Source organism: Octopus sinensis, linkage group LG14 (assembly GCF_006345805.1).
Source record: "Octopus sinensis linkage group LG14, ASM634580v1, whole genome shotgun sequence".
In the NCBI taxonomy this organism is placed as follows: Eukaryota; Metazoa; Mollusca; class Cephalopoda; order Octopoda; family Octopodidae; genus Octopus; species Octopus sinensis.
In genome coordinates, this window is record NC_043010.1 from 34,498,634 (window position 1) to 34,517,817 (window position 19,184).

Genomic DNA, 19,184 nt, shown 5'->3' on the forward strand with positions numbered 1-19,184 from the left:
AAAAAAAAACGCACAAAAAAAGTTCAAGGTAGATGACATGTGGCAAAAGTGAGTGAGAGAGGTGATGACAATAAGTGGTCAAAAGATTAACATGTAGTAAGAGAGAATAGGGGAGAAGATGGCAACAAGTGGTAAAGGAGGGTAGGTAAAAAAAGGAGGTGATATATATATATATATATATATACATATCTTTTATGTTGGGGCACCACCTTGAAGGGTTTAGTTGGACAGCTCAATCCCAATACTTACTTTAAAGTCTGGTAATTGTTCTATTGGTCTCTTTGCTGAACTGCTAAGTTACAAGGGTGTTAAACAAACCAACACTGTTGTCAAGTGGTGGTGAGAGACAGTCACAACAGAAATACAAAGATACACACATACATTTATATACAACGGTCTTTGTTTTTTCAAGGCTTTGGTTCAAGACATTTGCCCAAGGTGCTGTACAGTGGGACTGAACCCAAAACCACATTGCAGGAAAGCAAGCTTCTTATCCACACAGCCATGACTGCATCTAACCATAGCTGCTCCGACACACACAGGATTCTTTTATTATTCTTTTACTTGTTTCAGTCATTTGACTGTGGCCATGCTGAAGCACTGTCTTTAGTCGGACAAATCAACCCCAGAACTTGTTCTTTGCAAGCCTAGTACTTATTCTATTGGTCTCTCTTGCTGAACCACTAAGTTATGGGGACGTAAACACACCAAAATTGGTTGTCAAGTGATGGTGTGGGGACAAATACAGACACACACACACACAAATATATATATATACATATATATACACATATACATATACATACATATATATATATATATATATATATATGAGAGGCTTCTTTCAGTTTCCGTCTACCAAATCCACTCACCAAGCTTTGGTTGGTCCGAGACTATAGAAGACACTTGCCCAAAGTGCCATGCAGCAGGACTGAACCCAGAACCATATGGTTGGGAAGCAGGCTTCTTACCACACAGCCACATCTGGATCAGTCCTGACCAAACAGACATTTGATCAAAGACTTCCAGCCATGACCATCCTGTTTTTTTTTCTTTTTAGCTAAAGTGGCCTAGTGGTTAGAGTGTAGCACTCATGACTTTATGAGCATGGTTTCCATTTCCAGACCAGATGATGCATTGTATTCTTCAAAATGCTTTGCTTTATGTTGTTCCAGTCTGCTTAGGTGTAAATAAGTCCCAGCAACATCTGAGACGTTAACCTTACAATGGACTGGTGTCCCATTTAGTGGGGAGTGTTGTAATCTCAGTAACTGATATACAGGGAGCCCTAACCTTTTAAGTTTTAGGACTCAGGACAGACCCAAGCCTAAGCTAGATTATCCTTTCATTTTTAAGATGATAGAAAGATATGAGGGAGATTTGGCTGGTATTTCTAGCAGGTAGAATGACCACATAGGGGCTTTTAAGATATCTGAAGAGGAGGAGATGATAAAAGAAGTGGTAGAAGTGGGTATGAGAGAAGATGATAATATCTGATAAAAAAACTGAGGTAAGATATGACAAGTGATAAGAAAGATTGATGGAGAAGAAATGGTTAAAAATAAAAAGTGATGGAGGAAGTGGTGATGCAAGTGGTAGAAAGGATGGAAGGAGGAGGTGACACAAAGTGGTAAAAGGAGGTGAGGGAGGAGGAGATAGAAGTAGTAAAAGGTGAGGGGGGAAATGGTAGAAATGGTAAAAGGGGATAAGTGGGAGGATGTGACATAAAGTGATAAAAGGGTGAGGGTGGAGATGACAGAAATGGTAAAAGTGGTCGAGGGAGGAGGAGATGACAAGAAGTGGTAGAAAGAGAGGGGAAGAAGATAGCAGTGGGAGGAGGTGACAAATAATGGTAAAGAGAGTGAGGGAAAGATAACAGAAACTGTAAAAATGGTCAAGGGGGAGGCAATGAGTGGAGGAAGAAATGGTAGAAAAGAAAAATCACTTACCATCTGTGTGCCGGAGTAACAAATAAAGCAAGACAAATGTGGTTGGAAGGGCAACAAAAAGAGCGAGTTTTCCTGTGATTGTTATGTCAAACATGGTTGTTGGTTATTGCGTCGTTGAATGCTGGTAATATATATATACTTTGTTGTCAGCAGTCAGGGGGAGATAAATTTTCACTGGCTGCTGTTAGACTTCTTACTTATTTAATTTCTTCTCTTGTTTTATATTTAACGCTCGAAATGACCTGAAAATTTTGCACAGGTGCAAAAGAAAAAAGAAGAAAAAAAGAACCATTGTTAATTAATGCTAATTAACGAGTTAAAATATTGATGGTAGGTGCAGCAGTAGCAGGAGCACAGTAGTGAAAATAAAAAAAAATAATATCCCTTTCTACTTAAGGCACAAGACCTGAAATTTTGTGGGTACATCAACCCCAGTGTTTCACTGGTACTTAATTTATCGACTTTGAAAGGATGAAAAGCAAAGTCAACCTCAGTGGAATTTGAACGCAGAATGTGCAGACAGATGAAATACTGTTAAGCATTTTGCCTGGCATGCTAACACTTATGCCAGCTCACCACTGTGATAATAATAATAATAATGAAATAATATAATAATAATAATAATAATAATAATAATAATAATAGATAATAATAATAATAACAACAATGATGATGATGATGATGACAATGACAATTTCAAACTAGTGATTTTGAGGGAGTGTCAATTACATTGACCCCCAGTGGTCAACTGGTACTTCTTTTATAAACCCTGAATATAATGCCCTGGCAGCCAACAACTGGTGCAGTAATCCTAGCAGAGTTTAATGCAAATAATGAAGTCTAAATAAGATGAAAATTAGAAGAACAAATGAATTTCATTTTAAATAAATGAAGCTTTATTTCTTTAAGTTTGGAACTGAAATCCCATCAGAGTAGAATATTGAATTTTACTTTTATCTTTTCATGCATCATTTATCATCCTAATTTTTAACATACTTTCCCGTGCTTACAAAGGTCAAACAAAATTTGTTGAGGTGGATTTTTGATCGCTGGATGTCCTTCCAATTGCCAATTCACACCTGTTTCCAAGTAAGGTAATATTTCCTCATGTTTTTCCCAATATTTTCTCAGACATGTTTCCATAGAAGTTTGGAAACCAAGATCACCATTTGCATGATGGTAACACTCATTTACAACAAACATGCAGCAACAAGGCACAGTAACACACACTCACATATGCATGCACATACATACATACATACATACATACATACATACATATATATATGTGCGTAATTTTTGGAATAATGGGTAATTTTTGGAATAATGGGTATATGTCAATAATAGGTATATTTAATTCGGTATATGCGAAGGGTATATCTGAAGGCGCAATAATTGGTATATGTGAAGGTGCATGGCTCAGTGGTTAGAGTGTCAAGCTCACAATCATGAGGTTGTGATTTCAAATCCCGGACCAGGCTGTGTTGTATTCTTGAGCAAGACACTTTATTTCACATTGCTCCAGTTCACTCAGAAATGAGTTGCGATGTCACAGGTGCCAAGATGTATTAGCTTTTGCCTTTCCCGTGGATAACACTGGTGGTGTGGAGAGGGGAGGCCAGTATGCATAGGTGACTGCTGGTCTTCCATAAACAACCTTGCCCGGACTTGTGCAATCCCATGGTCAGTCATGACTGAAGCGGGGTCTCAGCAAGGGTATATGTCAATTAGGGTGTTGATGTGTTGAGTAAAACACTAGCACAGTTTGGGCTACCTGGTGTTATCTGCAGTTAGGGTATATTTCCGTTGGATCTACTTCAGGAATTCTGCAGTATTAGTTAAGATAATAATCATTTAAGGAAACAGAAGATGGATTTGCTATTAGTCTTTATTCTGTACAATGATTGTTTCTACCCATCCTGTGATTGTCCTTTATGGGTGGGATGTTGTACATCCTATTGTGTTACATCAATGTTTGCAGTCTGGGTTACATCAGATATGTGCATACATAAAGTGGTGTCCACTAGAAATATTGAATTCAGGCAGCCATGTTGGTATTTGCATGCTTTACTACTAAATAGAGCAAGTCACCTGGAATTTGCATTACTGGTCTGGAACCCCTATCTTGCCCAGGATATTAATTGTCTTGAAACCGCTCAGCGACGTGCAACCAAGAGAATACCCTCCATCAGGCATTTGCCATATTCTGAACACCTTACTTCCCTGGGCATGGATACATTGAAACTCCAACGTCGGGCAGCTGACTTGGCAGACACCCATAAAATTATTAACCATCTTACAAACAATAACTCTGAGCACCTTTTCAAACTCCACCTGTCTAACACCCGTGGACATGTTTACAAAGTCAGAAAATCTATTAAATCCACTGTCAAGACTTTGTCCAGCCTGTGGCTGTAGTAGAAGATGCTTGCCCAAGGTGCCAGAAAATAGGACTGAACACAGAACCATGCGGTTGGGAAGCACACTTCTTACAATACAGCCACACTTACACCTATGTCAGAAAAAATTAATATTAATATTATTGTCCATGGTTCAATTGTTTCACACATGAAATGATATTAATGTTGTATTTGTGTAAGAAATCCCATTATGGTGACTAAACACACACACATGCACAGACACAGCACACACGGACACAGAGACACACACACAGATAAATTATTGGACTGGATTGGATTGCCTATGTTCAGTTCATTGCAGGACAAAAGCCTCAACGTGTTCTCTCCACTAACTACAGTTTGATGTAGAGGCTGTGAATTTGCACTTGAGATCAAACTGGTTTGATGAGCCTACTCTGCCACACTGGCTTGACATGGATTGGCAGATGGGGAGCAGCTCGTTTTGCTCCTACCTAGGAGTAAAGTTGATTACATTGACCCCTATGTTCAACAGGAACTTATTTTGTCAACTCCAAAATGATAAAAGACAAAGATGACCTCGGTGGAATTTGAACTCAGAATGTAAGGATGGACAAAAATACCACCAACGATTCTGCTAACTCACTACCTCTACAAATTATAACAGATACAATACTGCACAGATGTTTGTAGAAATATTTGTAAGTCTTTAAGACAATCATCTGATCGATATTGAACTTAGAACTCATTAAATAAAATATCATGTGTTTAAAGAAAAATGGCATTGTAGGTTATATATTTACATCACTTTCTTTGAAGTTCAATAAGAAAACGTTCACCGTTTATTGATTTATGCTCTTGCTACTTAAAAATAGTATACTACGATGATTGCTGTTATTGCTATTATTTTTGGTTGTTTCTGCTTTTCTTTGTATTTTGTCGATTGTTCTTGTTAAAAGACAGCCACTAAAAACACTGCTCGTAATGTTGGTGTTTTATTATCAATCTTGTATGAGAGACAGTTTCAGCTAATCAATGCCAAGTGTACAGATTGATTTTCCAAACACACACACACTGTGTGCGCATGCATGCACACACACACACTGACATATGTACACACACACACACATATACAACATACATGTACACAACCACATGCACACACAAACGTACACACACATGTAAAACACACATGTACACACATGCACTCACACAAATGTACACATCCACACGTGCATGTACATATGCACACACACACATGTACACACACATGTACACATGTACACACACATGTACATCACTCACGCACACACACATGTACACACACACGTGTACACACACACGCACACGTGTACACACACACATATACACACACATGTACACACACACATATACTCATACACACAGAAGCATGCACACACACACATACACACAAATCCAAACAAACAAAAAAGACACAAGTTGTTGGAGAAGTTACATATTTTTCGCATTTTACTGAAAAACCTACTTAACTCATGAATCTAAAATAGCTGAATTCAGCATTACCATTATCCAAAGCATTATCATCACCATCAACATTATCACGATCATTATCATAATCATTATCCACATCAACATCATCTTCATCACCATTACTATCACAATCTGATTTACAACTAAGAAAAATAAAAAGTAACACACTTTTCAGATACACACACACACACACACACACACACACACACACATATATATATATATATATATGTGAGTATGCAAACATAAGCATGCATGCATAAACACACATGCACACACACATACACTCACACACACACGTACACACAAATATACATATAAGACTACATCATTGCTGCTGTAGAAATTCCAATGAAAGGATCATGTTTTTTAGGCTAAAAACCGGTTCTTATTCCATTGACAAGAAATTTGAAAAGTAGAACCAGGAAATCATACAACACACCTCCCCTCATATATATATGTGTGGTGTGTGTGTGTGTGTGTGTGTGCAAGTGCATGCGTGTGTGTGTGTGCGTGTGTGCAAGTGCATGCGTGTGTGTAAGTGCATGTGTGTGTGGTGTGTGTGTGTGCATTAGAGCTAACACACTATGTCAAAGAAAGCATTTTAGATGTTACATATACTAACTGAGGAGGTACATTTACAAAGTTACATACACAATTTAAAAAAAAAGAAGTTTTTTTTGATACAACATGCTAATACAACACTTGTATTTTTTTCATATCAGCCCCAAATGCATCAATAAACACATTTCACATTCCTAATATACACATATGTCACGATAATTTGGCGTACCTTTAACATACATATCTGTTACACACAAATATTGAATCTCAGAACTCTAATTAATAATATATTGAGAGTTATGCCCCTTGAATTATGCCTATGACACAAGTGAAATCACCATATGAAAGTATCACATTTGAAAAACATGTCTGATGAATGAAAATGTGTGTTCTCTGTTTTCTGTGAGAGCGTTATCTTTCTGGTTGACATGAAACTTGACTTACATAGCTGTATTTCATAAGTATTGACTATACACACACACTCACACACACACACACAAACACATATATATACACATACACACGTATATATACACATACACACACACACACATCATTTGTATATCCTACATAAAGTGGATATACAGTTAGAACATCATAGTATTGTGGCATCTCATATAGGAAAAGTACTGAAGTATCAATAGCAGCAGTGGAACTGCTAGATCATGTGGTTTCTGCATACATGTGCATCATCAGTTGTAGGTATCCACTATCACCACATGCTAGCCAAATTTTGCCTCTACTGATATTTAGAAAAACAGTGATTAATCAGTTACTGTTATCACAAATATGTGTGTGTGTGTCTGTATGTTGTCTACACCACCTGCCTTCGTCTTATGTTTTTTTTGTGAATTCTCCCCATATATATATATATGTGTGTGTGTGTGTATGCAGGGTGCAAAGGGTAAATCATCACTATTTTATATTTTTAATTTCGCGTATGTGCATTGTTTGTTTTTGATTTTGTCAACTACACAGTATAGTAGGGTCAGTTGGGTACCGTCTGTGAGAAAAACAGCACCATGATGTAATTCATTATGCCAGAAATTTGGAAACGAGATGCTGTACTGCTTGGCATTTGTGTCAGAAGCTCCAATACGAACATTTAAGAGTGTTTGGGTATCAGTCTGAGAATAGTGCAATCTGAGGACTGAGAGTGATAAAAATTAAACATTCAGTCAACATCATGGTGTTTGGAGCAATCACTAGTGACAGTGATGTTATGCTTCCATTCATCTTCCCACATGGTCTCTGACTCAACATAGAGGCCTATATCAAGTGCCTGGAGGAGGTAGTGCTGTCCTGAGTTGAGGGTGGCTACTGGAAGACCCTATGTCTGGCAACAGGACTCTGCACCATATCATACAAGCAGGAGAACCCTGTTATGGCTGTCAGACAATTTCTGCAACCACATTACCCCTAACATCTGGATGAGAGACCAACAAAACTCCTTATAGCACCAAGAGTGATACTGAGTAGTAGAAAAATGAGGCTATTGAATGTGGAGGATATGCAAAGGCTAGACAGAAATGAGACGAGCATGTTCTGATGGATGTGTGATGTTAGTTTAAATGAATTAATTAGATCATAAGCTGAGAGTGAAATCTTGGTGCAAGAATTTTATACCAGTTGTAGTGCACACTAACATGAAGTTCAGTCCTTGTTGCAGTGTGGTGGCTGGTGGCTTGTGTGCTTCAATAACCCTGAGAGCTATGACAGTAGAACACAAGCTTGTGACAGGGTCTCACATATTGGATAGATCAAAATACAGGCCAGACTAATATGAATCACACTTCTTCCCAGAAGTAAAAGTGGATTTGCATAGAGCCAACACCTCGGATTACACACATGCACACACACAAAAAAAAAAAAAACATCTAGAAACATCAATGATGATTCAAAACCAACAAGACCTTGGAGAAAATGGCCTTCCCTCAAAAAAAAAAAAAAATATGATGCAGTGCAGCAAAATAGGAAAAGAAGCTGCAAAGCTGCAGAGCTGAAAAAGCAGGCGTCCGATTGGAGAGAAGCAGAAAAGACAGTCTTGAGTTAAGAACAGTGGAGGAAAAGTCAGCAATAATCTATGGTCCATAGGGAATGAAGGGTTTAAGTTGAGAGAGTAGAATGCAAGAGAGAAAACTGATGGTACGGATAAATAGAGGATGCCTGTAGAAGATGGCAGCTGGAGGTTAACAAGGTCCAAGTGTAAGGAGTCAACAGAAGGGGTTGATTGAGGAAGACATAGGAAGATGCAGTGGGGGATGATTTCAGGATGCTAAACTTCATAAAGATGACAAGGACCTCAATATGTGATGAGACACTGTGCTGGAAAATACCTGTCCAATCTAAGCAAGAATGGAAAAATGATGCTGATGATGATGATGATGATGACGATCATGATGACGATGACAATGATGATGATGATGGTGGTGGGATACAATAAATATGCTTATGATGTGTAAATATTGTACGTGCCTATATAGATTTTATATATACATTAGGTGTACGTGCTTCTCTATCATGTCAAAGCAAAGTAAGAACATAATTCAGGTGGGTGGTTTGGCAGGAAAGAAAGAAGCGGTGGTGGTGGGGGGAAAGAAATTTATTATAGCAAGGAGAAAAATAAAAATAGAAAAAGAACAAGGAAACAAACAAAGCTAAAAGAAAATTGCAATGATTTCTCACATGCTGTTGTATATTAACCCCAAAAGAATTATGGTGTGCTTGTATCTACCTACATACATGCAATTATATATATATATATATATATATATATATAATATATATATATATATATATATATATATATATATATATATATATATATACATATATATATACATATATATATATATATATATTATATATATATATATATATATATATATATATACATATATATATATATATATATATATCATATATATATATATATTATATATATATACATATATATATACATATATATATATATATAATATATATATATATATAATATATATATATATATATATATATATATAAGCATGTAGTAAAGCTTTGTTCAGTGTGCAAGGGGGAGAGGGAGGGAATGAAGGTGGGGGAGAGAGTGATTTCTCTCAAGTCTAAGATAACTAAACAGCTACGACACAGTGGTTTTATTGGTATGCAGATCTTTCTGGAAGGGCGTAGCACTTTCTAACCACCCTGATTTGATGCAGTGCCAACACGTAGTCACCTGACTGACGAGCTTTTGGCTACTCACCAACAAAGGCTTAAAAATAATAATAATGATAATACCAGTAGCGATTGCAGTAGTGGTACTAGTAGTAATAGTAGCAGTTGTCTAATGGGGGTTCCTTCATATTCATATCGAAAATTATGGAAAATCATTTTGTGTAAAAGCCCTTTCAATAACAAAGACTGGCTGATAACAATAACCAGTTGATAATATTTAGCAGAAAATGAGTCTAATAGGTAGAACATTTTTAATTAAGAGATTTGTAATCACTAATTTTGATAACAATAACTGTTTAATAATATCATCACCAATTATAGTGAGGGGCTTTCTGTGTATGTATGTGTACATACACACATATATACACCAATGCTGTCAGCCCCACCAACTGACTTAACAGCAGATTCTGCACTTCCATTACCAGCACTTTTGATTGCACCAATGCCATCATCACGCAACTGCAATCTATCATATCACTGTAGCTAGTATGCTTTAGTTTCTTCTCTATAGCAATAAGTTTGCAGTAGTGGTTGTATATTTTTTTTATGTGGATGTCCAAGTTTTTATTTTGTGTAAGTGATAGTGTATGCACATGTGTGTGATTGTGTGTGTGTGTGCATGTGTGTGTGTGTGGTGGTGGTGGTGGTGGTGGTGGTGTGTGTGTGTGTGTGTGTGTGGTGTATGTGTGTGTGTATGTGTGTGTGGCAATTGAGCTGTTGTTGCATAAGTGGTTGTTTTATTCTGTTTGGCTTAAATCATTTCTTGAAGGCAAATTTATTTTGGTGTCTGCAACATGAAATGAGTTCAGTTTTCATGTTTAGTGAGACTGAGGTTTCAGTGATTATGCTGAATTTTTCTGTAGTGCATAGGGGGCAGGTTCCGCGCACAGTCTATAATACTTGCCTATATGCATCAGCATCTGAACGTGGTCGATGCCAGTGGCACCTGACTGGCTTCTGTGCAGGTGGCATGTAAAAAGCACTCACTACACTCTCAGAATGGTTGGCGTTAGGAAGGGAATCCAGCAGTAGAAACATTGCCAGATCAGATTGGAGCCTGGTGAGGCCTCCTGGCTTGCCAGTCCCAGTCAAACCATCCAATCCATACCAGCATGGAAAATGGACATTAAACAATGATAATGATGATGATGATGATGATGATGATGATGATATATATATATATAATATATATATATATTATATATATATATATATATATATATAATTAAGAGAAATAACCTCTATTTAGTAATTCAGTTGAATTACTTAATAGAGGTTATTTCTCTTAATTATACACATATATTATATATTGTGAAATTTGATTTAGAATTTCTAAATTGAATTTTTGCCTGTAAGTTTGGAATTATATTCCCCACTATTATTATTGATAATATTTTACTATATATATATATATATATATATATATATATATAAATGTGTGTTTCTTATTTAATTATTTATATCTAATTTCAAAAAGAAGGAATCATTTGCAAGCTCAGGTACCAAGTTTTCTCAGTTGGATTTAGATGGTGACAACTCAGTCAATTGACAAATTAAAATTAAGAAAAGTAAACATTTAAAAAAATTATTATCTTATAGCCTGGCTTCATTTAAAACATGCTAATTTTCGATGCCTAACTGTTTAAGATATTGCATGTTTACTTAAGGATTTTCTCATCACTACTTTGGGAAGGACAGCGAACTGTGCCTCACCAAGGAGGTCTAATAAGATTAAAACATTAAAACTTTTGCACTTGTTGAAGTGATTAAAATAATATTAGTCTTTGAGCTGATGTCTTTTCTTCAGCAAATAATAAATTCTAATTAGATTTTTAGTACTTAGTATATTAAATTGACTAACCTATTGATAATATAACTAATTTTGCAATAGTTATATATGTTACCTATTTGAATTTTATAAGTTCATACCTAAAAAAACACAATGTTGAAAAATTCTCTCAGCAAAGTCACATGTTAAACTTGCATAGTTTTACTGTTCCACTTACAAATTGAACCTGTAGAAAACATGTAAAGTGGTCTTATTTCAAAATCTCAAGCCTTGAAGATTACGTTTTGAACATGAAGTAACATAACCAATTGCATCAATAATGATGGACAGAAATGAAAATTCATAAACAGAACAGAGAAGTAGCTTTTATGAAATATTATTTAAATGTCCTTTTCTTAAATAATCTTGTATAAGACCTTCTTATCTCCTGTACAGATAATTTCCACAACACTGCTTGTGAATATGGTGGCTGTCTGATCTGGGGAATGTTGTGCTTGGCCAAAAACTGCTGAATGGGCAGGTGTTGTCATGGCAATATTGCCACTCACTGGATACATGTAATTCTGTTTGATAACTGCATACTACAGACTTTACTTCCAAGCACTGTTATAAACAACGGAAGTGAATAAGAACATTATAACTTTATGTGTATGTGCAACAGAGTCCAAGGGCAATCTGTGCCAAGTGGCTTCACACTGCATACTCCTCTAGCTCCATTAGTATAGCAAAAGTCCTAATACTTTTTCATAAGACTTCATGTATGTGTATGTATGTATAGGGTCCTTGTGTCTACCCTATGTGTAAGTTTTGTAGTATTTAATGCATTTTTCATTTATATGTACACACACACACACGAGGATTACTTAACACATTTGGTTGGAGTCACATGCATTTAATAGCAGTTTGACTCTGCTCTGCATTACTTAGAGTTTCTTGGGCATAGAACACATTCTCCTTGTCAGATGTTTGGATAAGGTGCATGTGTCCTATGCCCATGAAAGTAGTGCACTTTAATGAAAGTGATGTAAAGTAATATGGAGCTGAGCCAAACAGTATAAATGATACATATATATATATATATATAGTATACAGGATGGCCCAGAAGCAACTGGATCGTATTGAATTTATTGAATATTGCTAATTGTTTGTCATCCATCTTTGACAACACAATGATGGCCAAATCATATCTAAAATTGTTGAATGAAAAGTTGTGGCCTATAATGTCTCAATATGAAGATCCCGTTGATTTGAACTTTCAGCAGGATGGTGGCCCTGCTCATTATGGTCTACCTGTTCGAAACTATCTTGATGAACATTTTCCAGGCAGATAGATAGGCTGTTGTGGACCTGTGGAATGGCCTGCAAGCTCCCCAGACCTCAGTCCACCGGCCTTCATTCTCTGGGGAGTACTCAAAAATCAGGTCTTCAAAACTAAGCCAAAAAATTTCAGTGATTTGAAACAGAATATCAAAAATGCATGGCAAGATATTACACCGGAATTGTGCAAAAAATGTAACTGATTCAACTACTAAACGATGTTGTAACTGTGTTGTAAATAATGGTTTATGTTTTGAACATTTGCTGTAAACTCGAGTAATAGAAATTTCTTTTTCATTTATTTGTAACTTTTAACAATGATTAGGGTTCAGTTACTTCTGGGGCACCATGTATACATATATATAAATATATATATATATATAGTACGTTTATATATTTGTTGTGCAAGATTTTTTCTGTGAAGTCGTGTGTTGAAACAGATATTGTTATATTTCAGAATGGTCATTTTGCCAGTTTAGCCAATAAAAACACAAGCACTATATATTTGGTGTTACTTTGCTTCAGTGTTATTTATTTTATATTAATCTTAATCTTATTTCGGCCAGAGTTCTTTCGTCACACTCCTGTGACTGCATCAGTGGTCCTTTGTTTTCTTCTTTCTTATTTGTGTCTTACTAACCGTCAGCTGACGGTTAGTAAGGAGAGACACAAATAAGAAAGAAGAAAACAAAGGACTACTGATGCAGTCACAGGAGTGTGACGAAAGAACTCTGGCCGAAATAAGATTAAGATTAATATAAAATAAATAACACTGAAGCAAAGTAACACCAAATATATAGTGCTTGTGTTTTTATTGGCTAAACTGGCAAAATGACTATTCCGAAATATAACAATATATATATATAAATATATATATATATATATATATATATATATATGAATGACCCCCTTCGGTCAGACAATGACCATGGGTTTGCACCTAGAGAGTTACCCTCTGAGGCACAAGTCTGGGCAAGATTGTTTTTATGGAAGACCAGCAGTCGCCCATGCATACTGGCCTCCCCTCTCCACGTCACCGATGTTGTCCAAGGGAAAGGCAAGGGCCGATACAGCTTGGCACCTGTGACGTCGCAACTCGTTTCTACAGCTGAGTGAACTGGAGCAACGTGAAATAAAGTGTCTTGCTCAAGAACACAACACGCAGCCCGGTCCAGGATTCGAGCTCACAACCTCACGATCATAAGCTCGATGCTTGTAACCGCTGAGCCACGCGCCTTATATATATATATAGTTAATCCAAACATGAACAAAGAGAAAACACAACAATGCGAGGACGTGGAACAAGTATAGTGTTATTGGACACTCAGGAAAGGAAAGAAAGAAGGAGGATTTAACGTTTTGTGCGGAGCTCTTTGTCAGAAACGTAGAAAAAGGAAATGTCTAATGAAGGGAAGACGGAGAAAGAAAATCGCCAATGATACACACGTGGTCTCTCTCTCTCTCACTATATATATATATATATAAGTGGGTGAACAAGGGAAATTAGTATTCAGCACATTGATATGAGTTACATATGTGTGTGTGTGCATGGTCTTCAAATCACAACATCGTGCCATCTTGACAAAGTGAGATTACACTGGACAAGTGTAGATATAGAAAAAAGATGCAGTAGGTAGAGTCAAAATGCCATCCACCAAGGCCTAAACAATCACTATCTCTGAAATAGCCTAGTCCACCTATTTCTAAATAAATACAATATGAGGAACAATTAGGAGGAAACAAGGTTTTGCAGCAAACAAGAGAACCAGGGGTGGTTGTTCCACAGAGGTTACTTGCCTTATAAAATATATAGACAAAATCTTTAATGCTATCTTTATAGTATCAGTCTAGGCTATGGAACTACCCTTCACCATACACACAGATCTGTCTATCTGTATGTCTGATTGTCTATCTATCTATCTATCTATCTATCTATCTATCTATCTATCTATCTATCTATCTATCTATCTATATATCTATCTATCTACCTACCTACATACCTACCTACCTACCTACCTACCTAACTATCTATCTATCTATCTATCTATCTATCTATCTATCTATCTATCTATCTGTGCATGCGTGTATATGTGTATGTATATGCATGTATATGTATGTATGCATGTGAAGAGACACTAACACACAAACACACACACACACACACATCAAATAAGGGAGTAGAGAGTGGGAGAGAGAGACTCATACTATATTTTTTTGAGACAAACAAGACAAATGTCAAAAAAAAAGAGCAAGATGAAGAAATATTTACCAAAAGCATTCTTTTAGATAACACTAAAGAAGTAAAAATACCAACAGTTTCTTTACTTACTACACAAACACATACAAAAATCACTCAGATACATACATCAAAATTAGGTGCTAGGTGTGATAAACAAATGGTAAGATTCTCATGAAATGGAAGTGTCTGGGACATAATATCAATTCTCTACTACAATATATTTTCAGTTACTTTGCTAATATCCCTGGGGTGAAAAAACAACCTCACAAAGTCATTTCTTTGAGAGTTTTTCCATTTCTTATCTTCTTCTGTAATTAACTATGGTTTCATACTTACGTAAAAAATGTGTTGCATACATACCATACATATATATATATATATATATATATATAGATGTGTGTGTGTGTGTGTGTGTGTGTGTATATACATGCTTATATACATATAAAGATATGTATATGTATCTTTGTATCTATAACCATCAGTCACGCACCATGCATAAATACTCAGGGGAAGCAGAAAGCATTAATAACATAAACTGTTGACAATGAGCCTTATCACTTTGAAACAATGCACAGCAGATTCCTTGTGTTTACTTAAAACATTCGTTGCTTACCTTCAGAAAACAAAAATTATGAGAAACAACAGGTTCAACATTTTATCAAACAACCACTCAACCATTTTTTTTCCTGCTATATCTTGTGGTTCAAAATGTTTTGATAATTATATTTTGTGTCACTGCACTGTTGAAAATGTTTCTGATCAGGTGTTCTTTTACCATTTTCAATAACGTTTGACTTCATAATACTTCTCAGACAGATTCTTTCGTGATTCATTATTCCATATTTGTAAGTGGATAAATTTTGAAATAGAATATATCTCTAGAAACTAGGTCAACTATTAGAGCCAGACAATGGGACTAATGAATATATCCAATCAATGCCTTAAGTATTAAAATATGAAAGTATTCAAATTATAAAAATACTTTCCAGATGTGCTGATTGTTTGTGTCTGTCCATACACATATCTAATCTGTAGCAAAGAATAGGAATTAGTCTTCTATTCTGTTACCATATGTAATGCATATGATGCTTCAGTCATGGCACATTGTTTAATATAGTCATATTGATATATATATATATATATATATATAGGCGCAGGAGTGGCTGTGTGGTAAGTAGCTTGTTTACCAACCACAAGGTTCCGGGTTCAGTCCCACCGCGTGGCACCTTGGGCAAGTGTCTCCTGCTATAGCCTCGGGCCGACCAAAGCCTTGTTAGTGGATTTGGTAGACGGAAACTAAAAGAAGCCCGTCGTATATATGTATATATAGATATATGCATGTGTGTGTTTGTGTATCTGTGTTTGTCTCCCTAGCATTGCTTGACAACCGATGCTGGTGTGTTTATGTCCCCGTTGCTTAGCGGTTCGGCAAAAGAGACCGATAGAATAAGTACTGGGCTTACAAAAGAATAAGTCCCGGGGTTGAGTTGCTCGATTAAAGGCGGTGCTCCAGCATGGCCACAGTCAAATGACTGAAACAAGTAAAAGAGTAAAAGAGTAAAAGAGTATATATATATATATATATATATATGAGCACAGCCGGACGGCCTTCTGTGCTTACTTTGGATCGTAGGGCAACCTGCTGTGCTTGAGGAGACCTATTGAGTCAAGTACATCAACATCAAAATAAAAATCAAATGTAAATTGTAGTTGTGATACCCATGCCGGTGGCACATAAAAAGCACCATCTGAACGTGGCTAATGCCAGCGCCGCCTTGACTGGCTTCCGTGCTGGTGGCACGTAAAAACACCAACTGATCGTAGTCTTTTCCAGCCTCCCCTGGCTCCTGTGCCAATGGTACATAAAAAGCACACACTACACTCATGGAGTGGTTGGTGTTAGGAAGGGCATCCAGCTGTAGAAACACTGCCAGATCAGACTGGAGCCTGGTGCAGCCATCTGGTTCGCCAGTCCTCAGTCAAATCGTCCAACCCATGCTAGCATGGAAAGTGGACATTAAACGATAATGATGATGATGATTTATATTTATGCGCAGGAGTGGCTGTGTGGTATGTAGCTTGCTTACCAACCACATGGTTCAAGATTCAGTCCCACTGCGTGGCACCTTGGGCAAGTGTCTTCTACTATAGCCTTGGGCTAACCAAAGCCTAGTGAGTGGATTTGGTAGATGGAAACTGAAAGAAGCCCGTCGTATATATGTATATATATAAATGTGTGTGTGTGTGTGTGTCTGTGTTTATCCCCCCAACATCGCTTGACAACTGATGCTGGTGTGCTTACGTCCCCATAACTTAGGTGTTCAGCAAAAGAGACCGATAGAATAAGTACTAGACTTACAAAGAATAAGTCCTGGGGTCGATTTGCTTGACTAAAGGTGGTGCTCCAGCATGGCCACAGTCAAATGACTGAAACAAGTAAAAGAGTAAAAGAGTATGTGTGTGTGGATGGAGGGGGGTGATGGCATTATCAGTTTTTCTGGTTGACAAAATGTCTTTGAAGTTGTGTGGAATAAGTGATCTCTTATCTAAAAATAAAGGTAAGAGTTAATGTCGGGAAGGGCATCTGGTAGTGAAACAATGCCTGAAATTACATATTCAGCCAGCCCATGTAAGCAGACCTTAGATGTCAATCCAATCTCCACTTGTAAATGGATGGACTCTCCGGAACTTTAGCTGTCTGAATCAACTAGTGCCTGATGACACTTAATCAGCAGTATAAATCATCTGTCTCCCTCTCTCTCTTTCACTCTCCCTCTCTCTCTCTCCATGTTTCCTGGAGATTCCCCCTTTCACATCAAACACCAGGTCCCACTCGCACTAATACCATATGTTGCAAGCAGTGGTCATATTTGTTCATGTCCATCTCACACCAGAACGACCTCCACACATGCAAAAATACACAAATACACACACACACACACGCACACACACACACGCACACACACACATACAATGTCTCCATCACATACACTTTACACTGTCTGTTCCATCACATGCAAAAATCAATAGTTTCTTGTATTTTCTCTTTCACAGACACAGACTGTTGACATTAGTTGTTGGTGGTATTGACGGCAGTTGTAATAGTAGTGGTGATAGTTTGGTGGTGGTGATGGCGGCAGTGATGATAGATGAAGTGGTGGTGGTAGTGGTGGTAGTGGTGGTAGTAGTAGTAGTAGTAGTAGTAGTAGTAGTAGTAGTAACAGTAGTAGTAGTAGTAGTAGTAGTAGTAGTAACAGTAGTAGTAGTGATGGTGTGTTTGTGGAGTTGGTGGTGGTTGTGGGCGGAATGACAAAGGTGGTGGTGTGTGAGGTGTGAGGTGTATAGATGTCAGTTGTAGGATGCTGATGTTGGAGATAGTGGTATGATAGTGGTGGTGGCTGTAGTGATTGTAGTAGTAGTAGTGGTGATGGTGGTGGTGGTGGTAGTAGTAGTAGTAGAAGTAGTAGTAGTAGTAGTAGTAGTAGTAGTAGTAGTAGTAGTTGTAGTAGTAGTAGTAGTAGTTGTAGCTGTTGCTGTTAAGCCCCCACTGGTCAGTCCTCACTGAGCAGACCTATGATCAAAAGTGTTCCAGCCATGACTGTCCAGCCATTTGTTTTCATCAGTATCGAGTATTTCTTACTCCATTACCAGATGTAATCTTAAAAATATATTTTTTTATAAGATGGTCGAACATGATTTAAAGAAAATGTGACTGTTATTCCTTGTAGGTCAAGTGACCTAGCAGCAGTAGCAGTAGTAATAGTGACAGCAGTAGCAGTAGTAATAGTGACAGCAGCAGCAGCAGCAGCAGTAGTAGTAGTAGTTGTAGTAGTTGTTGTAGTAGTAGTAGTAGTAGTAGTAGTAGTTGATGATGATGATGATGGTATGGCCTGGATTGGGGGTCTATGAAGGTGGGTGATGGCTGGGTGGAGAAAAGTTGGAAGAGGAGAGCAGGGGGTGAGGGAGAGAAAGAGGAAAGATCCAGTCATCATGGTGGACTGTGTTATTAGTAGAGAGTGAGGCGGCAGACGTGGAGATGTGGGGGAGGTAATGTGTGGTATGATGGATTAACTTGATGCGTGGTGGTGGTACTGGCAGGAGAGGAGTAGACACATAGAATCAGCTGAATGTCATTTGTGAATTTGTCTGGTGTGTGTGTGTGTGTGTGGGTGTGTGTGTGTGTGTGAGTGTGTGTGTGCGTGTGTGTGAGTGTGTTTGTG

General features: G+C 37.3%; 1 protein-coding gene across 1 annotated transcript in view; it reads right to left on the bottom strand.

Moving 5' to 3' along the window:
- Positions 1 to 19,184, bottom strand: part of LOC118765947 — a 192,210-nt gene that overhangs the window by 19,865 nt on the left and 153,161 nt on the right. Inside the window, exon 3 of the mRNA XM_036508869.1 lies at positions 1,950 to 2,191. Within this exon, the coding sequence (XP_036364762.1) occupies positions 1,950 to 2,043 (94 nt within the window). The 5' untranslated portion in view covers positions 2,044 to 2,191. The remainder of the gene's footprint in view (positions 1 to 1,949; positions 2,192 to 19,184) is intronic.